Source organism: Protopterus annectens, chromosome 4.part1 (assembly GCF_019279795.1).
Source record: "Protopterus annectens isolate FY-2018-M chromosome 4.part1, PAN1.0, whole genome shotgun sequence".
NCBI classification, from domain to species: domain Eukaryota; kingdom Metazoa; phylum Chordata; order Ceratodontiformes; family Protopteridae; genus Protopterus; species Protopterus annectens.
Window position 1 is genome coordinate 752,436,656 of NC_056734.1, and position 23,752 is coordinate 752,460,407.

Below are 23,752 nucleotides of genomic sequence, written 5' to 3' on the forward strand. Positions count from 1 at the left end.
CTCAAGTAACAGGAAGTGGCAAGTGAGGTAGGCAAAATAGAGTTTTCAGAACGTAGGACAATATGGGCTGTATTAGGTGATAAAGAAAAAATAAGAAAATAAGGAAATTAATAAAATAATTAACAGGGATTATAAGTAAAAAGAAAGAAATGAAGTGGAAGGTAGTACAGTATGAGAAGAACATGTGGCAGTGAAGTTATTTTATAAAACCTGGACAGAATGGTGGGCAGTGTTTAAACAGAAATATAAAAACACTTTTTTGGAAGCAGAGAGAATAATAAAAAGAAGTAAAGTGGAATATGAAAACACAATGAAAGAGTTTGAGAAAAGAATGGGAGACGGAAGTGACAGAGTAAGAGAAATAAAAAATATATAGGAAAAACAAAGGAAAAATAAGACAATGCTGTGTAGACAGAAGTATTTTTAAAGAGAAATAAGGAAGTTTACCCTTCTTAGGTTCATAGGCTCATAGAAGGTTACATGGCTAACGGCCCTAGAACCCTTACAAGCCTAGACATATTTATTCTGAGTTGCTCCAATTGTTAGAGGTTAGGTGAGTGAAGTTCACAGAGGTAAAGGTCTATGGTAGTTAATACTGACTTCCTCTGTCCAGGAGGGACATAGACACCACCCCAGGAGTGAATTTCCCATCCGTTGCTCTAGGTTGCATTTGATGAGGGTCAGGGAGGGGTTCTGTTTCATGTGAACTGAAAGCTTGCTCCAGAGAGGTAGCAGTCTCTGGGAGATGTATCTATCTCTCCAGCATGACCTGTTCATGTAAGAAGGTAGGTTAACATCCCTGGAATGAGTGAGTGAGTGACCTTTGTGCAGTTTGATTTATGAATGTGAAGCATTTCCATCAGGGCCGGGTCAGAAACTGCCCTGTAAACCAGGCACCAGTTACCCTTTAGCAACCTGTAGGAGACAGAATACAGTGACAGGGCTTTCAGTTTTTTCTGTGTAAGACTTGTTTTGTGTACCCTGTATTTTTTTTTATGAGAAACCTCTGTGGTCTTTCCAGTTGTTGCAGGTGTTTGGTAAGGTACATGCAAAAGGGGACATTATACAAAATTACTGGCCTGATGAGAGCTGAGTATAATGGAATTATAACATCCTTAGATCTAGATGCAATGCCTTTACTTATAAGATGTGCCACATAGGATTTCCTTACTACTGTGGATATATGGTAGTCAAAGTTCAGATTGCTATTAACCTGAGTGCCCAGATCACGTACCACTGGGTCTACATTTAGAGGAGTGCTTTCTATAATGTAATTTTCAGGGATGCCAGCTTTCCAAAGGGAATAATAATGCATTAGTGATTGCTCCCAATTTGCAATCGTCAATAAACTTGGTAAGCCACAGGCCATCCAAGTTTGCCTGGATGTTTGAAAAATAAGGGCTCCAACAAAGAACCCTGTGATATGCCACTGGTGACTGGCTTTTGGGAGAGTTTCTGTATAATACCTGAGTGTGGGATTGTGTCAAATGCCTTGGCTACATCAAGATAGGTGGTATGCACTGCCTTTCCCTCATCCAAGGCCTTGGTGACTTTCAAAGAATTCAGCCATGTTTAACAGGCAAGATCAACCTTTAATGAATCCAAACTGGGTTGGGTGCAAAGTTCGGAGATTACCTATATCCTTGTTAATAAGGTCCATAATGATTCTTTCCATGGCCTTGCAGATGAGACTAGTCTATAATTCCCAGGTTCAGTTGATGGTTCCCCTTTGTGCAGAGGGATTACTGTTGTCCTCTATTCCTCCCAAACATAGCCAGTTTGCAGGCTGTGATTAAACAGGGATCCAAGTGGGTGGTCTGCTAGGTCATGCATTAAGTTGCTGAAAAGGCAACCTGTGATGTTGTCTGGTCATATTGATGCTGTGTTTTTGGCCTTAGAGAGCACCAAGGTGACCTGCTCTCATGAGATAATAGGCTGAGAAATGGTGGCAGGTATACTTTGAGGATGACTGGAGGGAACAGGGAGATGAAGTCTGCTCCAAATCTGTCAGCTAGCAAGTTGGCTATTACCTCCAGTTCAGTATGGATGGTGCCATCCGCAACCAGTTCAGTGCATAGCTGGCTGTTGCCTTTTAGATTTTGGATATAATTAAAGAATTCCTTGTGATTATCCTTAGCTAGGGAGGCTGTTCTTGCTTCATAATTAGCTTTGGAGGACTTGACAAGCTCTCTAATTTAAGCTAGAGAGGGAATTCTTCCTTTGCTGAGCCAGTTTCCTCTTGTTCTTGCACATTAGTTTTGTTATCTTGTTGTATAGCGCATTTGTACTAGGGGTCCAGCAGGGTGGCTTATTTGTTTGGCAAGACCTTGTTTTAATCTGGTCATATACAGCCAATTCTACACAACTGCTTAAGTGGTTGTACATGGCATTGCTGTACATCGCTGCATAGGAGTCCATGTTATCTGCATTTGAAATGGCTTTGATACTTCTTGTACTATCACTTAGTAGGAAATAATTTGTCTCAGAAAAGTTCTTAAGCATTTTTGAGCTTGATGGGGTATCTGGTCTTAGAATTACATCAAATGAAACTGATTTATGGTCTGATCTTACCAGGAAGGACTTCACATGGCGGGGGGTGCAGTGCTCTCTCATGTTAGTGAGTACTATGTCCAGGACATTTGAGACTCTTGTGGGTGTGCTGACTAGATGTTCCAGAGCATTTGCACTGACAAAGTCCAAGAACCTCTGTTTGTGGTTGTGTATGTTTCCCAGTCGATGGTAGGATAATTAAAATCATCCATGAGTAAGCTGTTGGGCAGTATAGCAAGTGACTCCAGTAAGTCCAGGTATGCTGTATGCTTTTCCTGTTTCATGGTGGGGGACTTATAGCTAGCTATGATGTGATAGCGGGCTTTACCTATAGTTAATTGGACATGGAGTAGCTTTAGAGAGTCATACTGTTTGACCAGTCTCGAGTTGTACTTGCTCTTAGTGAACATGGATGCACCTCCTCCTTTGGTTCTTTCACTCTCAGTTTGTGGTCTGAGTGCATGGAAGGCATTGTAGCCCTGCACATCCGGGGTGTTTTCCTCAACTTTGAACCACATCTCGGTGACTGCACAGATGTTAGCATCTTCCAAAGTGAGGAGTGCTTTCAAAGAGTGCAGTTTCTTGTTTAGACTCCTTGCATTAAGCAGCAGTACCTTGAGTTTATCTAGAGAGGATTTTGTTATGTTGGGAGGTTGATTATTTTGACACTGCTTAAAAAAGGCACAGTATGGGTGGCTAATGCCTTTGCCAGTATCCAAAAGCCTAACAGGTGTAAACCATGTTTGGCAAAGCAGTGTGGCCAGTCAACCATATCTTCCCACGCTGACAGATATTTGGTTCCCCTTGGACAGAAACTAGAAACTAAGTCAATTGTTAAAGTCAATCATTTTTTGTTGGTATTGTGGCATAATACATAGAAAAGGTAAAATGCCGTTTAAGGCTGCCTGTAACACATTATTTGGTAGCTCGGTCATGTCTCTCTTCAGTCCAGTGAGGTACAGGTGTAAGTGGTTGTCAGTATACATGAGACAATTGCTACATTACCTGAGGATGCCCGTGAATATCAAACTGACCAGAGAGATGATGGGAAACTGCCCATCCATGATAGCAGGCTCTTACTTTATGTTTTATTAGGGAAGGGAATGGATTAATTTGACAGGACTGTGCTGGTAGCTCTGAGACTACAAGAGGGACCTATATTTTGTATAGGCTAAGGTTAATCAATAAGCGCAAAAGAGTTGCTCCTTGAGCAGCAGAAAAGTTTGGAAGTGTTTCAGTAACAGCTGTTTAGGGAAAAACTAAGCTTCTACGCTTTTGTATCTATACAAGGGTACTACTAACCGCTACTGAGCAAAGAGTAGCATCATGCAAATGTGAGGCTTAAATACGAGCTTAAATATGGGCAAAGAGAAACAAGTTTTAAGCTAACTACCAATCAGGAAAGCACACAATAAGCCTTCCACCAGCAATCTCCAACTCATATAGGTTAGATCAGCGCAGTTCTGCCTCAAAGATGCAGAAAAACACCATCTTAATGTAGAATAGCTGGTTTGGAGCCCGTGTGTAACAAAACCACACAAACTACAAACAGCAGCCCTACAACTAACAGATACAATGTAATACAGTGCAATTAACTGCTTAATGCTGCAGCGGATAGTACAGTTTTTTTAACTACTAAAGTACAGTCACAAGATATAAGAGAAATACAAAATATACTTAGAACCCTTTTGTGTGTATTCCAGCTCACACAGACCAGATAAATGCCTACTATCACTAAATGAATAATCCCAGTCCTCCTAATGTAAAAGGAGTGTCCAGAGTGAAACACTACCACAAGCAAACTTCTGGATACAGATATGTAGTGTACTTTAAGCAGCATATAAAAGTGTGATTATTCAATAAAAGTACTTCACTTTGTATAAATGAGCAAAGAGTCACTCAATTGTACAGAATTTGTAAAGGCACTAAAAGCAGGATAAGTTGATTAATAAGCCCTCCAGCCAATAAAGCTACATACAGAATTTTCAAGTGTTTTCCCAACCTAAACATACCAGGCTACCTCCCAATGCACTAGATGGAAAATCCACTGACCACTTGATGTAAAAACAAGTGCTTACTAGAGTGTAAAAATATAGTACTTTATCCAGAAGCTAGCTAGATAATAAATTCAAAGCAAGTAAATCAGTAGAACAGACAAGAGGCAAAATGGACTTTTTTGATATAAGTACAAGGAAAGGTAAATAAATGATTCAAGATAACAACAGCAGTTAGGAAACAAAAGAAAGCGAAGGGAAGGTAAGATGGAAGGAATGTTAGATGCATATGGGTAGTAGAATGTAACAATAAGACATTATGAAGATAGTAGAAAAACATGTAAAAACAATGTATAAGAAAGAAGTATTTGAAAAGGGAAGTTGGAAAATAAAGAAAATTTTAGGGCAAAATTAAAGCTAGAAGAAAGAATTGGAAGATGTTATAAAAAAGGAAGGATCAGCATCATAGATAGGTTGATGCATGGATAGTATAAGGGGATGAATGTAAGCCAAAAAGAACTGTTTTGTAAATACTGAATGAATGGTTAGAAGAAGGAATAGAAGATGAAAGAAAGATAACAAAATGGCTAAGACCTGGGGGCCAATAACACTTCAAAATGCTGATTATAAATCTTTAATTAAATAATACACAAGTCTAGCTGTAATAATCCTAAATGAGGAGATGTGGTTAAAAACAGGCATTATGACTGGGGTAAGTCTATGGTTCCTGACTGGCTTATAGTTCTTGCTGGGTGAAGGGAAGGTCATGACCCTAATTAGAATGAGAGTCATAGATTGGATAATATTCATGCCAGCTGATTGGTAGGGAGGCCAAGTCCCTAATTAGAATAAGAGTTATGGATTGGCTAATAGTTCTGACAGCTGATTTGGAGGGAGGCTGAATACCTAATTAGAATATGGGTCATAGACTGGTTAGGCTGTTATTCACCTCCATCTCCTTGTTAAGGAAAATGATGATGTATGCCAAAGTACACTGGACCAGCACAAATGGGTGTAGGCTCTGACTTGACAGACTGTTTTGTTAGTGGAGTAAATATTTGTTGGCACTCTATAAGTGGTTTCCTACAAAAATAGTGTATCCCATTCTAAATCTTATAGCAAACGTATGACCTAAGCCAACACCTTTATACAGAAAATGGTACCAAGAGATGGCGCTGAGACATTCCTGCTGACATTTGTGTGAAGATAACCAGTGACTGACTGAGCCACCTGATGGTTCTAATCCATATCACAGAATTACAGAAGGCATCTAGATCTGCCATCTGACCTTGTTGATGACTATATGGCAGGGAAGACAGAAATCCTGGCTGCTAAGATAAGCATCACTATTAGGGCTCAGAATCTCCATGCATGAACATTTACAACTGGGAATTTAATACAATCGCAAATGTGTGATAACCTATACCTGGATGAAAAGTGTTTACAGTCTGAGAGCAACTGACTCATGCTGCACGGAGATACTAGTAATGAAAACCATTCTGTAGAAACTACTCTGTATTATCTAAAGATAGATGAGCCAGATATTTTCCATAACCATGGCACACTTGATAATCCTGATGAAAAGGCATTTTTCCCACACCAGCTTAGCCCCTCCAAAATCATTAAGCCATGGAGATAGTCTGCAAGACTGTTTTTTTTTTCACTGAAACAAAAAATAAATAAATACATCTAAGTTAGGCATTTATAATCCAGAACCACTACAAGTACTACCTATACATGAGGTGTAAAACTATGGTATCTACTTCTCAAGTATTATAAATGCAGTGAAGAGGGAAATTTATATAACACCTACTCCCTGCAATAACATTCCATGAGTTGCAATGTAAACTGAATTGTGGTGATATATCTAATATGAAAAGACCAGCAAATCAGTTTATCTGTAAGTCTGAATGTGACATATTAAACATTATGAATCAAGTGACAGTGCAGAAATAAAAAGGTTTGTAAGTGGAATAGATGAAAAAGTCTAGGCTGCCCAGGAATTTGGCAATATGGTGACTCTAGTTTAGAGAGTGATTATTAGTGAGAACATGCCCAGTTACTGAATCAAATTGTGCATAATATGTGTGTGCATAGGACATTTTAGGATTAGCCATCTGCCAAGCTTATGTTTTATACAAAGTATGGAGAACTCAAGCACTGTAGAGGCACAATAGCTTGACAGATGCAAAAAGCAATAACAGAAAATTACTTCCCTACATTAAGAATATGTTGCACCAGAAACTGCCAGTGTTCGATTAAAAAAATAAATAAAAATAGAAGGCAAAGTATGGTCTAATGGTGAAAATGTTTTTGCTCTCCTACATGCACTGGAAACCCAGAAGAATAACAGAAAAGAACCATAGGTGCTGATGGAAAGTTACCTGGGAGAGGAAGCTCTACAGTCATTATGATGAGATGGTGGACAAACAAAGATAGTCTGCAATGACAGAGCTTTTTTTTTTTTTTTGCTGCATTAAGAGGATGTCTTTCTTTCAAATGTATATTGATTTGTGTGGAATAAAAGAAGAGCCAAATGGCAGATTTCTTGCAGGAAGATTTTTGTAGAATGGACACAGGGATCAACAACATTAGGTTGTGTGTAAACAGAACTATTTTGACTTTGCACAGCAGCATTAGGGATGAAGGTATGTGAGTGTATGTAATGGGGCACAGTTTAGTTAAATGGCTTACTCAGAGTCAAATCCTGTATCTTAGATATAGGGGGCAAGATGTTTCATCCCTGCACCAACTACTAGACCTCCATTAGCTTTTTCTTTTTTTTTTTACTTTGGTACATCACTGAGGATTACAGCCAGTCAATGTCAGTCATTACATTTTCATGGTTCTTGTGATTCCAAAATAAACATGTTTATACAAAACCTTTTGTTCTGTTAATTTTTTAAGTGATTTAGATTATTCTGCTCTTATCTGTGTATAGTTTGGCAGAACACCTCTGATTTTGCATCATATTTATATCCTGTCCATAAGCAAGTCACATAACCAGACAGTGCTTTGTTGAAACTGGAAACTTGAGCTAAGTTCCTCAATGGTCCCCTGGACTGCAAGCATAGTAACTATCTATGAACTAGCACTGTTATGGTACAAAGGAAGGAAACTGACTGTAGTGAACATGAGCATCATCATATGAGCCATATTCTTTGGAAGTGGTCAGTGGTTTCCTTAATGTTGACAATGCATTTATTTAGCTGCAGATGTGATCCTTCCTTTCCTTAATGTTATAGTCTGTTTATTTATCATAAAATAAATTTCACTGCATGAAGTCTATGAGTTTAATGTTAATAGTTTAACTATGAAAACATTTTTAATTTAGTTTGTTTTTTTGCAGGCATACAGATGTGAAATGCACTGTGTTTGGGCTACATTAGTTTGTGTAAGACGTAGTGCAGATGAGTATGGTTATTAGCAGTTAAAGAGCTTCTTTCTATAGTACATGAGCCAACACCTTTATGGAGAAAATGGTACCAAGAGCATTCATGTGATTCCACCAAGTTACTTCACAAAACAGTCCCCCTTGGCTGCTCCTGAAAAGAGACACTTGTGTCCAGTGGGTTGTTCCAGGCTGTTAACAAATGTGTTATTTATTTGTGTTTTGAATTCCTGCACCCTTAGCATAGATGCTAATTAGTACTTCACCATATGCTCTTTTAGTATGAATCCCTTTAATGGGTTGCCAGATGCACCTTCACTAAATGTGAGTTTCAAGGCAATAGAAGCTCATTGTTTCTAATGCTGTCTATTTTCAATGTTTTTTTATTTAGAAACTGTCTGTCTTTGTTTTTTTTTTTTTTTTTTTTGCAAATTTTTAAATAAAAGTTTTAAATGAAATCTAAATCTTTGTGGTAATTGAGGCAAAGTGAGATACTGCCAGCCCAGCTATCTGGAATTTTGTAAATAATTATATGTCATTTGTGAATATCAACATGGTTCATATAAGATACTTGTGTTACAATTGTATTAAAACTGTATGTCATGTGTATATCAAGCTAGGTTTGTAGAGACATGTATGTTGAAAAGATATTTTATAAATTGTTTGTGCTTAAAATATAACCACAACATGCCCTACTGCAATAGAACAGAAATGTACATGCACTATTGTAACTGTTTAAATGTATATATTTTAACAGTGGAAACTGAAACACATGAGGTTAACTTCAGTGTTGCAAACTTCAGAAAAACAGCTGAAATTAAATTACTTTATGGCAGCAAGAGACACAATGTCTAAAACTAGGGAGCTTTCTGTATTGTCTTGGAAGTGTTTTGTTGTTTTATGACTTCCGCCATCTGCCTAAGATCTGAGGTCTATGTATTTTCACAGGTGGATGCTAAATGCTACCAGCTGCCATCAATGGTTGTTTTGAGCCTAGGAACTTGGAGTCAGATGGCAGACAATGATGTCATTCTGGAAATTATCCCAGCAGTAATATTTGAGATATTAATTTGAGATCTCTCTGAGAGAGCCAGCATTCTGTATTCTGTCTTGGACCTGACAAGATCCATCCACCACACATCTGCCTTGCTCTGAGTAAGTAAGTCTAGGGAACAGTATAATTATCTTAGATACTTGCATAGTCAGGAATATAGCAACACTTAGTTTAAATATTTTTTCTTTATTTGAAACTGTCCTACAATATTGTTATAATATTTCCTGTGGCTTTGAACTCTGATGTCAGTGTAAATATATACTGAGTATGTTCTTGTTTTTTTATTATTTATTATTAAAAACATTTAAACTTTACATTGTGGCTGATATGCCTAGAGATATTTAAGTTCTGAGAGTACTTGCATATTTATTTGGTGACACTGTGTACTCCATTCCTAATAGCCTTGCTCTTGGTCAAACTACCATTTGTACTAATGGTAACATTACACAGTAAGCTTGGACACCCTTTGTTAAGGGCCTTAAAGTAGCTGATAAGGAGTAAATGGTGGCAGTGAAAACTACTTTGAAGTCTGGGCAGAAGGGGGCATAGCTAGTAAATCTGTGCCAACATTTCCCAGGTGTGAGTGTGTGTGTATGTGTGTGTGTGTGTGTGTGTGTGTGTGTGTGTGTGTGTGTGTGTGTGTGTGTGCGTGTGTGCGTGTGTGCGTGTGTGTGTGTGTGTGTGTGTAAATCAAACCTCAAAAAGTGTGTGTGTTACCTACTTGGGCAGAGACATAAGGCACCAGTTGGACAGAGAGGGTGCTGGAGGTCTTGGCTTGGTGACTCAGCTGAGAGCTCAGTTCTATAGCTGTGCCAGTGGGGAGCCTTACTGGGGATCTGGAGAAAGAGGGAGAAACAATCACCAGACTGGTTGTGGTCTGTGTGCTCTTAAGGGAAATTGCACTTGATGCAGAGAGCTGCATCTGGAAATACTGTGTGTATACCTTGTCATCCTCCCAATGTATGTCCCCCACTGGTGTCAGGGGTGAGGATTGAGGGTCCTTTATTACTGGTCCAGAGGGGCATCACAGTAATTGTAAAAGTAAAGTAAAAAGTAGTATATACACTAATAGGATTGAACAGCGTTTATGGTAATGGGGAGAGTTAGTGCCAAGTAATAAGTTATTGGTATGGCTAGTGGGGGCCTGATTCATCACCCTCCATAGAGACACATTTATCCACAATATGGCTCTGTTGACTCTGGAAGTATGTGCTGCAATAACACAGCATTATTAGCCATCCATATAGATCAGAACTGCATTGGGTAATGTCAGAGAGTATAGTTATTCTTGATAACAGAGAAGACATATAGAGGTCAGATGAGATATAGATGTCCTGCATGCATGTAAGCTACCTCCCACCAAAATAAAACTGTATGTCATTTGCAATAATATTTCTGATTTTTGTATGCCTTGTGGAATGCTGAATAAAAGCAGCAGCATTTATATACTGTCTGTAACTGTTTTGCTTTATTCATTACACTAAAGAATGAATTAATTCATTAATATGCCTGGATTGTGTAATATAGTCTAAATGTATTGCATTTTAGTAATATGTTTTGCATTGCTTTCTTTACAGCTTATGGCTACTGCAAAGGGGTTGACATTTGCCATGTCCTATAGTCTGCATTATTTGGAATGATGATTACAACTGTCTGGGCTACAACATCCATTATATAGTCAGTGTTGCATATTACTGTGATACAGCCTTTTGTACAATATCAGGTTTAAAGGATTTCTGTATTATTTAAAAACTGTTACTCTGACAGTTAGCACAGATAAAGATATGACTTGTGAATGAACTGCTTCCTGTGGCAAGGGTGTAGTGTTTTACTCTTTCCGCCTTCATTTATCTAATGTGTGACAATGAGCAAGTCACTTAATGAAGCAATGCTTTGGAGCAATTGGGAATTTGGTTTAGGCTTCTTAATGGTCTTCAGCACTGCATGCCTACAAAATATTAACCTTTTTTGTTGATTGCCTCTCATTCCTTATTATATAGCTGATCTAGTTCAAGAAATGTTATGGTGCACCATTTTTTTAATGTAACATAGGTAATTTATTCTCCAATTGTAGCAGGCACTGCATTTATGGATGAAGCACTGAAATGTAAAGTTGTTTGTCAGCCGCAACCTCTGCATTAGTAAAAATTCTCTTTTATGTGGAATTATTCAGATGACTTTTACCTATGCAAAGATTGTGCATATTGACTTAGCATATTTTATCAGTGGTTAATAATTATTATGCTCTCTTAAATATTCTTCTATTTAAACTGTACTACACATGGCTGATTCTTATAGTATAATGCTAGTGAGCTTTATACAGTTTCAAGTACTACATCAAGTGGTACCAATAAAGTACATGTAATTCATGTTTTCATAATAGTAAGGGGTTTAACAGTCAAAAGAGTGACTATAACTGCCGGTAGAGTTCTCTCTGTGGATGAACATACCTTATGCTCTTATCATCTGATCATTGTAACCAGTCTTTAATATGGATTTCCAGGAGTAGTGTGCATGTGTGTTGGGGGGGGGAGTTTAAATAAGCTGAAGTACTTTGGCTACTGTGTGTTTGTGTGAAACAAATTTGAAATATGTGACTTTGGTTATTGTTATTACTATTATTATTATTATTATTATTATTATTATTATTATTATTATTATTATTATTATTACTACTACTACTACTACTTCTACTATTTTACCACAGACATCTGAGAAGGATGCAGTCAACAATGTAGCTGTAATTGCTGGGTTTAGCAGATGTCTGTGAATAAAAATGACTGACCCTGCTGAGCTAATAAAGTGAGAAAATCATTAGTCTGCCTTTGCAAGACTGGTTTGCATTTGTGTAAAACAAACTGGAATGCTTTAGTATAGCCATTTTTACCACAGTCTGACATGTGGCATGTACACAACTGGTAAAGTGGCTATAATTTTTGAGTATGGATATTGGTAAATTATAATGACAGCATTTTTAGTGGCCTTTTATGGTTGAAACGTTCTGCAGTGGATACTTTTGTCATTATTGGTTCATACATTTTCTTTCAGTGCTTACTGGAAAAAATGTTAAAAACTACAAATTTAAAATGCACTCTTCCAAATGTTGCTGCATTAAACAAGAAATCTAATTTAAATCTATCACAAAGGTAAATCAAAAACACATGCATGTGTGCATGGTCCTAAAATGTGTGCAGGTGACCCATGGTTTGAAAACAGCCAGGTGCCCAAAGTACACTTAATCTGGCACTGGCCAAATGCATTTTCAGAGAATGTGAGTTTCATTGCATTTTCAATTAATGTGAATTTCAAGGGATGAAACATTTACTGTTTTTCACATGGAAAACAGACCTAGCATGAACCCATTTTGTTTTATTTAGCAAATGACCATTAATGTTTGTGCTACAAAATTTGAAATAAATGTTTTAAATTAAACTGAAAGAAAAAAATTAAAGAAGAAATCGTAATCAAACTGACAGGTTTGAAAAGTCTATGTGGTAAATGGAGAGAGAGAGAGAAAGAGAGAAAGACAAGTAATGAGACACTGGAATTGTTTGGGGGAGGTCCATTAACTTGCCTAAGTCCCCATTTGACCATGACCTGTCTGTTATTAGTAAGAGACAGAATGATTAGTGATATAGGAAATGACAAAGCAAGGGGCAGGTGGCTTCCAAGAAGGCTGTACACTGATCAATAGCTTAATTTTAGCTCTGCCAGTATAAAAAAGAAACAGAGAGATAAGGGACAGTAACTCTGACAGTTTTAGTAAATTCAGTTGCTGGCTAGTATGTACACTGCCTGGATGCTAGCAAAGAAGAAACTTAAAGATCCTGAAAGAAAATCAACAAGAAAAGGTAAAGAGAAAACACTGGCTGGTAAAAATTATGTAGCTGTTCAGCAAATAGTCGTTCAAACTCCATCTTTGGTACAAGACATGGTTTCCAGTAATCTAGATGAAAAAAAAAAGATCAAACATTCTAAGAGCTGATTGAAATAAATGAAACACAGAAGAAATATATCACCTCAAATAACAAAATACAGGATAAATGAAAGAAGCTTTAAACAGCTATTCAAATGAAGAAAAGGCTGGCAAAGTATGAGATTGCTCAAGAAGAGATGTTTCAAAAAATGGTGCAGTTAGAGGGCAGAGCACAAAGGGAAAACCTGAGATTTTCAGGGGTACCAGAGAAACTGGAAGGAACAGGCTGTATTAATTTTATGAAAGAATAAATAAGCAACTGAACTGATATTCCACAGTGAAATTGGTTAATTGAAAGGGCACATTGTATGCATGCTCTAAACCTGGCGATGAGAAAGCAGCCAAGACCAGTATTTGTAAAGATGTAATCATACCAGCAGAAAGAGTTGATCCTGACAAAACTGTGGCAGAAAGAGTAAGTATTAAAAATTGCAGACATTAGATTTTGTGAAAAATGATTACTCACTGTACACCAGGAAGAAAAGATGCAAATTTATCCTAGCAATCAAGGAATATTGAGATGTAGATGTGAGGTTTAAGATGCTGTGTCCAGCTGTCATCTGAATATTTTTTTCCTGGAGGATCAGAATAATTTTTGATGCAGATCAGGCTAAAGAGGAAATAGAAAAGTTTGTCCAACAAAAAATCAACCAAAAAAAAGAAAGGGGCTTTGATTCTCATTCTTATGGTAATAAAGCTCATAGAGGGAGCTCTATGAGCTTTATTACCAGTATCTCAATGGAAAATGTTTGAGATACAAAAAAGCAAAGGAGTCAACAAGAAGAATTGGGAGTATCTTGGACTTGAACTTAAGCCTGGGGTTGGGAGACGGAGATGAACAGAAAGAAGACCAGCAGCACTGAAATTAGTGAATACATGTGAGATTAGAAAGCATGAATCACACTTGTGAAGTATGACTTTGCAAGAAAGTGGAAAGATTGGACTTTTCTTGTCTTTTTAAATATGTGGAGGTCTGAAAAGCATATACCCCACTCCATATAATTAGTGTTTGGAAAAACACTAAAAGGAAAGAGAAAAAATAATTGTAAGTGCAGCAATGCTTGTTCTTAACAGTATTTGTGTAAAACATTTTGTGATAGAACCCATATAGTAAAGCATTTTCAGTTATTGCTATATGTGATAAAGATACTAAAGTAAACCTTTTTGCCTTTTTTTCTTTTTTTAGTCTTAGGAAATGTAGGCATTACAGTATAAAAAGAGAAGAAAGCTAGAGAAAAGCATGTTTAAGTTAATATGCAGTAATCTTGGGTTGTTGCGGTGGGAGATGTGGTGTAAAAGTGGACAGATTATAATATATGTAGAGTTGATATGTTTTCTCTTACTTTTGCATGAGTGAATGTCTGGATTGAGACCATTGTCTTAATCTAGTATTTATTTACATTTGATTACCGGGTAGTGTCTGACTGGGCCAGAGACCAGTTTTCAGAGGAAACCCAGGGAGAAAAGCTCCAAAAAGTTACATGATACATAATTTGCAAAAATGACATACAGAACAGGTACTAGTAATGCTAACAGAGATTAAAAACTTACATGCAGATAAACACAAAATCATTATATCACAGAATTATAAACCATAAGTAAAGATCACTACTACAAATTCAACAACAGCTGTTTTATATATATATATATATATATATATATATATATATATATATATATATATATGTGTGTGTATATATAAATATATATATATATATAGATATATATATATATATATATATATATATATATATATACATACACATATATATACACACACACACATGTGTGTGTGTGTTCATATGTTTATATAGTAAGAGCAAAAATCAGTCAAAACAAGGTAGAAAACAGATCACTAAGGCTATAAGAGGCCAATACAGAGAAAGTGTATAAGAACAATGAAAGGCATGTATGTAAAACTTAGCCTGGAGATGTGGAGGAGCATAGCCAATGATTACAGAGATATTCTTGTGGAGACTGTTTGAAATTATGTGTATTAGGGGTAGATAGAATATGCTGGGGAAGAGAATTCCAGGCTATTTTGTGGGAGTATACAGAGTCTCTGTGATAGTTATGGGCTTTAATTACTTTGAGCAATAATTTATCAGCTGACCTGAATGAACTAAGGTTAGAATAGGGTTGAACATGGTCAGTTCGAGGTTAGGAGGGTGGCCTGATGGTTAAGGTGTTTGCCTTACAAACACAAGGTGCAAGGTTCGAGTCTCACAAGGGATAATTGTCTAAGCTTGCAATGGCTCACAAGGGCAGTTAGCCTAGTACTAACCTATGACAGTTATCAAGTTTATGGATGACTGGATGAGCAACTGATAGTTGATTTATAGATAGTACATAATGGAGCTCTAACCAGCCTAGATAGTGAAGAGCTGTGCAATGATGTATTCTGCAATACAGGTTTGAGGCAAATCTAGTTATTTTGTTATAGCAGGATTTGAGGATATTCAAATCTGATTTACAGAGGTTAGCAAATATTTGAGAACAGTAGCGATGGTTGGATAAGAGGTGTGATCTAGCTGTTGTTAGTCTGGCGTAGTTGGTAAGAAAGGGTTTTGCTCTACAGAGAGAACCAAGTTTTATGTGGACTTTTTTGATAGTTACTGCTATATGTTTTTTAAACATCAGGCCATTGTCAGTAATAACACCAAGAAGTTTTGTTTGTTCTACAGGTTCTATTTTTGTGCCTTTAGAGGGATAGATGGAGAGAGGTGGTTGACTGTTTTCTACAGTGGAGTTACTAAAGACCATGAGCTTAGTTTTGTTGGGGTTTAATATGAGTTGATGGGCAGGTAGGTAGTTTTCAATGTTTTGGAAGGCAACTGTGTTTTTTCTTGCAGTTCTTTAATAGAGGGGCAGAGCAGATGAGGGAGGCATCATCAGCATATTGGATGATTGAGGCAAGTTTGGTGGAGGAACAGAGGTCATTAGTAAATATGACAAAAAAGGAGAGGGCCAAGGATGGAGCCTTGTGGGACTCTTAACAGTGATGGGTAGTAGAGGGGAGTTTATTATCCCATAGGGAGGCTTGTTTTCAGTTAGAGAGACAGCTATGAAAATAGATTAGGGATTTGGAGCTGAAATTGTATGAGGCAAGTTTATTGAGAAGAATTTGATGTGATGCTTTATCAGAGATTTTTAACATATCAAGGAAGATGAGATTATTTCTGAGATGATCTATGGTATTAGTAAAACTTATAACAGCTGTGTTAGTACTATGTCTGGGTCGAAAGCCATGTTGAGTATTAGATAATAGGTTGTTCCTAAGGAAGTAGTCAAGGACCTGTTTGTTTAAACACTTTTCTAAGATTTTGGATGGAGTGAAAGAATGGCGATAGGTCTATAGCTGGAAATTTCAGTAGAGGAGCCACCTTTATGAAGTGGTATGGCATGAGATATTTTCCAGAGGAGAGGTACATACTGCTCAGAGATAGAGTGGTTTATAAGGATAGCTATAGGGTTGGAGATAGATGTAGTGGCTGGTTTTAGAAATTCACCAGGTAGATGATCTGCTGCAAGAGTGCAAGGTTTTAATTTACCTAGGAGATTTTTTATATAGCTAGTTTGAATTGGCTTAAGAGAGAAAATGGTGGAATTAAGGTTGGAGGGGGTGGGTATGGAAAGAGGTGAATTTGCTGTGCTGTTTAGTGAAGAAGTTATCTAGGTAATGAAGTGGGTATTGAATTGTGTGGCTATACACCCTTGAGAACTGTTAGTTGTTGGCACTTGGGTAGTGGGTTTTCCTGGGTTAAGCAGGAAGTTTATAGTTTGACATATTTTTGAGGGTTATTTTGGTATTTCAGTTGACATGATTGAAGGTATGTTTTTTACCTTTTTTGATTTGTTTTTTGGCTTGATTTTGCAGTTGATAGACAGTAAGATTGTCTTTATTTTTGTTTTGGTGGTAAAGAGTCCAGGCTTTGTTCTTTTGTTTGAGTAGAAGGTTTGTTTCTTTTGATAACCAAGGTAGCTGTTTAGCTTTCGTGCACCTTTTCCTAATTGGGGCAAGGTTATTGAGTATTTGCAGGAAAGCATTATTAAAGTACTGTAAGGCAAGGTCTAACTGTACGATTTTTAGAGGTGACCAGTCATATTGCTGTAGAAGTGTATTAAATATAGTGGGGGAGAAGTGTTTTTTATTGTGAATGTCATGAAAGGAAATGTTACTAGTAATGTGTGTATGTTTTATGATGATATAGGTTGTAAAGTGATCACTGAGAGTATGAGGAAGACAGCCAGAATCATAACTTATATTAGATTTGTTTGTCAGAATCCAGTCCAGTATATATTCTCTATTGGTATGCTATTGGTATGCTTATCAATGCATGTGGGGGTGGTTAATGTTTTGAAATAAGTTGTATAAGCTTATGAAGTTAGTGGGAGTTTTGGAGGAAGATGTACGCCAATCAAGGTTAAAGTCCCCAAGTATTATAGTTGTGTGGGTAAAGTTGGAGGATGTCCATCCTAGAATGTTTTCAATGTTAGAGAGTTTATTGGCAGAAGGAACATAGACAGCTATAGTGATAATGGACTTAGGGGATTTAATATCGAGATGTGTAGTTAATATTTCAGAATTGGGGAGATCTGGTGGAGAAGAGTTTAGTTGTACTAGATTTAGAGTGTCTTTAAACATTATGGCAGTGCCACCGCTGCATATGGTTAACCTAACCAATCTGAATATGCTATACCCAGTAGAAAGTATTTCCTCATTTTTATATCAGGTTTAAGCTAGGTTTCAGTAGTCATGGCTATATCTGGGGAGTACAGGGTAATGGCAGCATGAAATTCATGAACTTTGTTAATAAGGCTTCTGAGGTTGAAATTTGCTATTAGTAGATCTGAGTTGCATCTGTTTAGAACTGGATGGTGGGGAGAGAAGATAGTGGTGACTGGATTTACAGGGTAAAATGTATGAGATGGTGAGAAGAGTATAGGGCCTGGGTTAGGGTGAATGTCAGATTGTAGTTTAATTTGGTCTATATATACATCAAACCACCATGATATCTCCAAAAAGAAACATAAAATCCATGAACAGGAACACCACTGCAGGACAAAGCAAATTATTTTATTAATATATTCTGGTACCTTGGCTCCTTGCCTTCTACTGGAACATTTTTACAACACACTTTTGTCCCATTATATACCCCTTCTTCCAATTATTTTATTAATCGATTAACAAATAAAGCACTACTTGAATCAGTACTTAAAGTGAATAGTACTTTAAACATTTACAGACCTTCAAGCTATTGCACTTCCCCTTATAAACCTAATGGCATCAAATATTTAAACAATAAATGTGAATACATATTTTTTTAAATACACTTTTTAAACACTTTTTTAAGACAATATTAAATATATAACCATATATGTTGTTAAATATATTCAATGTTATCAAAAAACATGAAATGCTCAAACAAAGTAAAATCAGAAGAACAGGTCACACTCTTAGCTGGATGATGTTCTTTATTTAGTGCTTTCGTCAGTTAATAAAAATATTCTGAAGTAGTCATTGTTTTATTAACTGAGAAAAGCGCTAAATAAAGAACATCATCCAGCTAAGAGTGTAACCTGCTCTTCTGATTTTACTATATTAAATATTATATATCTTTAATATCTAACTGCCATAAAATGTTTTACTATATTATATAGTGCTGTGACCTCTAACTTCCTTATTATAATTTCAGTTACAATTATAAATATAAATATAATTCATATCCCAAAACATACAATTACTACACTTACATAAATAATCCAAACAACTCTATAACATATTATATGATACTTTTAAACAGATTATGTTAACTTTAATATTTAGCATTTTTTCTGACGTGCATTTTATACTTTTAAATGCATTCAAAAGTATTGTGGAAAAATATTTTCATACATGATGTCTAATGCCTACTACATTTTACCCCCTTATTTAAATACTCAAATTATTTTCCAAGTTCATTCCATTGGGATACAAAGTATGTAAATTAATGTTCATTCTGCTCTCTAGTCTGTTTAATTGTTTTTTAAAGTTTCCCCTGTTATTGATTAGTCGTGTTCCGGTTCGTGGATTTTATGTTTCTTTTTGTAGTTTAATTTGGATAAGGGAGCAGAGGGTAAGAAACTTTAGTTTGGAAACAAGTCTATAATGTCTGTATAGGGTATAAATACAGCTATGTAATAGTTAATACTTTCTGCGTGTAAGGAAGTAAATAAGAACACTGAATGTAATGAAAAGTTTTATTTTAGCAAATACATGTTCAGAATTAGTTAAAAAGTCTGCAGTTGAGAGCAGCTGTACATTTTTCTTATGTTTCCATGGAGAGAAGCTGACTATTGTGTTAAACAATAAAATACAGAGCAGTTTTAAGGCTAAAGGTTAATGTTTTCTGAATGCATGTAAGCTGTTTTTCACATCTGGGAGGGGAATAAAGATAATGCAAGAACAGACAGCAATTAGTATAAGTAGGAGCACAGGCTGTAACATGCATCTTAGCATGGGTAACCTTAATTTTAGATTAGGTCGTGTCTATGTGTGCAGCTGTTGATTTGGGACAACTGTTCCTATCGGTGGGGGGGATAAACTTGTTTTTTTGAATATGTTCATTGTTTTGTGTGCTTATTTTAATGTAATAGGCTATGAGGAGTTCTTGGGGGGGGGTGTTTTTTGAAGATTTTCATTAAACCAAAAAGTCTTGTCAAATGAAACATAGGTTCATATGGAGATGTCAAGAAAAATAAAAGATAAAACTGCCAAACATTATCGGGTATATGTAACACAAAAGCTGGAAACAGCCTTTTAAAAAGCTGTCATATATAATAGGTGGGAATAATATCTTATTATAATGCCTACCCTATTCATATTATTTTGGAACCTCACAGGTATAGACAAAAATGAAAGAGCATTATATTTTATTAAGAAATGCAGAGTGCAAATAGTAATGCTACAGGAGGCAAATTTGGAAAGAAGTGAGCATGTAAATTTGATAAAGAAAGGTTTTCTGGATAGTTATTCAGCTGAATATCTGGGACAAAGGAAAATAGGCATACTTACATTAATTGCAAGAGGAGCTCAAATAGTGATATAAGAGGATAAGAAAAGAACATAATGGTAGACTTGTAGTACTAAGGGGCTACTGGCAAGGGATGAGGATTACACTGGCGTGTATTTATATTCCACCTAAAACTGCTTCTATGGAATTTAAGAAAAAGTGGGGAGAAATAATCAGCTTTCAGCAGGGAATATTATTTGTAGGTGGTGACGGGAATTTGAGTTCCAACAGTCAGGATCTATCTGGGGGACCTAGAAGGAAAAAATATAACAGAAAAAGGTAGGTTTCTGAAGAAATTTATAAAGATATTTGGTATGGAAGATGTTAATTCAGTAGTGGGTACTCAGAGAAAATTTACATATTATTTCCCAAGGTACAATAACAGGGCTAGACTAGACAGCAATTATATTTCACAGGAGCATGTGCATTTAATTGAAAGCTTTGTCACACATCAATGCTGGCACTTCCCCACCTACCTCAGAAAAAGAGAGGAAGATAGGTAATAGGTAGTGGAAATTATTCAAGAGTTATTAGGCAAAATAGAAATTTATTTAGAACTTATAGTTAGTGAGTGAAATAAAATGAAAGTGGAGTTTTAAAATGGGGTAGCAATAAAAGAAAAAAAATATGGTTATGAAGTAACAGGAGTTACTTAGAGGAGTTGACAAATGTTAAAGTATGACAGAATATGAGGGCTGTCACAGAACAAGAAAAGGCATAACTTCAGAGTGCTAAAGAGAAGATAAGGGAGTATCCGGATAATATGCATGAGTTTAGAAAGGTTGCTGTTAAGCAACAGTTTTTTATAAAAGCACCAGAGCACAAAAATTTTAGCACAACAACTCAGGCAACAGAAAATATAAAGGGCTGTTCTCAAACTTAAGGAGCCTATAATAAGAAAAAATAACCATAGATCCTGCAGAGGTATTACAGAGATTTCAGAAATTATATGAATTTTTTTATAAAAATGTGTTTTTTTGTATGTCTTCAACTTTGTATATAATGTATGGTCACCTTTATTGCTTGCCTTTATATTTTGCTTATTTTTATTTTATTGTATTTCACATATTGTACTACTTTGTTATTGTCTGAATATTTGTAACCATTGCTCAATTTTTTAATTGTTTGATGTGTACTATGAAGATTTTCTCCCTGGGCCTCTGCTGAAAATGGGCTCATACCCAGTTGGACTTTCCCAGTAAACAAATGTCAAATAAATAAATAAATAAAGCAGAGAAATTTGGAAATCAGGAAAGAGCACAAATGGAAATATTTATAAAAGACATTATCATACCAAGGTTAGAAGTAGATGAGGCTCAACAATTAACAGTTATGACAGGAGGAGATGAGATAAAAATGGTGATGTACAATCTATAGGCAAGTCTTCAAGAATAGATGGTATTCCTATGGAAGGTTGGAAGCTAGGCATGAAGAAAGTAATAAAGATCTGAAAGGTTTCGTTTAATAGTATTTTAAAAGGAGAGAAAGCACCAGCATCCTGGAAAATATGTGGTGGCTGTAATGCTTAAAAAAAGTAAGGACAAATCATATAGGCCATTTCAATTTTAAACCATGATTATAATAGCTAAAAGAATGGCAAAGGTGTTGCCAAAATTGAAAAACATGGATTAATGTGGTTTTGTGGATGGGAGGAAAATATGTGGCAATAGTAATAGAACAATGCTGATTCAGAGGAAAGCAGAGTGCAAGTAAATACTGCTGTCATTGTTGGGTCTTGATGCAGAGAAACCATTCCACAGATTAATCTGGGATTTTTTGAGAAGAGCAATGGATGTATTTACATTCTATGATATAATAGTAAGATTAATTATAAGGATATACGAGGGATTAGAGCCAAAAATTAAAGTGGGAGGGTTCCTTTTTGACAAGTTCTGCATGAACAAAGAAAACAGGCATGGGTGTCTTCTTTTCCCCTTTGTTATTTACTTTATATTTAGAGCCATTGACAAAGAAAATAATGGACTCAGAAACTCAAGGATATAATTGGTATGAAAATCAAGAAAAGTTGGCTTTATTTGCAGATTATATTATTCTGTACCTGATCGAACCAGAAAAGGAGTTATCAATGTTATGGAACATCTTGAGACAGTTTCCAGTCTTTTTGAGATGCGGAATTAATGAAAATAAAACAAAGGCGATAGCTGTAAACTATGTATCTACAGATGAATTGATCCAGCAATATTTTTGGAAACATGACAAAATCTTGCCAGCTGGAAGATCAAAGGGGCTATTAACCTCTGAGATTTATTTAGGAGTATGGATTAAAAAGGATTCTGTTATGGCAACTAAGGATATGTGAAAAGAGACTAAACAAATGATAATACAAAAATTGAGAAACTCTAAGCTCTTGTTTATGGATATGGCTAGCAAGATACAAGCAGAAACAATGTTTTTAGTCCCTTTAGTTTTATATACACTGTGAAGATAGGCGAAGGCTGCCAGCCTAGCCAGATAGAATTTTGGAGATAATTCTGTCATTTGTAAATATTAATATAAGCCACAAGCTTGTTCTCTTAAATGAGAAAAAATGGTGTTAAATTTGGAAATGCAAAAATGTAACGACAGTGCACTCTGCTGTAACAAAGCCGACAAGTCAATTCTTTGATGTCAAAAACCCTGGAGCCGATATGTCTGGATGAAGGAATTCTGACTATTGTTTTGAGGCCAGAGTTAATGGCTAGAATTTGTATGTATAATTTATTTTATTGCTCTGGTTCCTGACCAGATGCAAGATCAAAGGGGCTATTAACCTCTGAGAGTCTGTCAGCCTGGGAACCAGAAAGAAGTGATGTAATCTGAAATGAATCAGTGGTACTGTGTTATCAATTTAAGGACAGAAAGAATGAGAGCATTAGAGCATTTGTCTTGAGAACATCCAACTCACCACTCTGCCTGTGTCTATATGTAAGTAGGATTTTTGAACTGTGTTTTCTCTTAGATATAGCTAGGAAATAGGAATATTAGACTAGTTTGTTTTTCTGTGCTGTCAAAACTTTTCTACTGTATTATTTTAAGTATTTCTCTGTTTTCTCTGAACTCTTGACTAGCACTGTGTAGTAAGAAGTATTGTATTGTGTTTTTATTTATTTATTATTAAATATTTTTTAAACCTTTTAACTGTGGCTGTTTTGTATAGAGATAATTTAAGCTCTAGAGTACATTGCATGTATATAGTGATACTAGCCAAGCCACCCCAATAAGCCTTGACTGTTTGGTTGCACTTACCATTTGGATAATAATATTGCACAGTAATAATTGGACACCGGAGACCAGAGTGTCTGTGTGATTGTATAAACTCTTATCTCAAAGTGTGTCTGTGTCAGCTACTTGGGCAGGGACATGAAGCACTGGTTGGACAGAAAGGGTGAAGGAGGTTTTAGCTTGCTGACTAGGCTGAGATCGGGACTCTACAGCTGTACCAGTGGAGAGAAAGGGAGAAACCAGCCCCAGATTGACTGTAATCTCTCTGTGCTCTTAAGGGAAATTGCACTTTACTGTGTGTGTGTGTATTTATTATCCTTTCCCTATATGGATGCCCCTCACTGGTGTTAGTGGTGAGGATTGAGGATCTTTGATTGCTGGGCCAGTGCACGGGCATCACATATTAATTGTTTGGCAGTGGTGGGATATCTACACCACTTATTAATTGGTTGGAAAATACTAATTGGCTTGTAGTGGTGTGGGTAGTGTGAATTCCTGTAGCTTGTGTACAGT

The 23,752-nt window shown here is 36.2% G+C and overlaps 1 protein-coding gene across 1 annotated transcript in view; it reads left to right on the forward strand.

The window, feature by feature from the left end:
• The first annotated feature begins 310 nt into the window (after window positions 1-310).
• The window catches only part of LOC122801297 (vomeronasal type-2 receptor 26-like), a 48,516-nt gene continuing 25,074 nt past the window's right edge, over window positions 311-23,752 (forward strand). Inside the window, exon 1 of the mRNA XM_044070843.1 lies at window positions 311-352. Within this exon, the coding sequence (XP_043926778.1) occupies window positions 311-352 (42 nt within the window). The remainder of the gene's footprint in view (window positions 353-23,752) is intronic.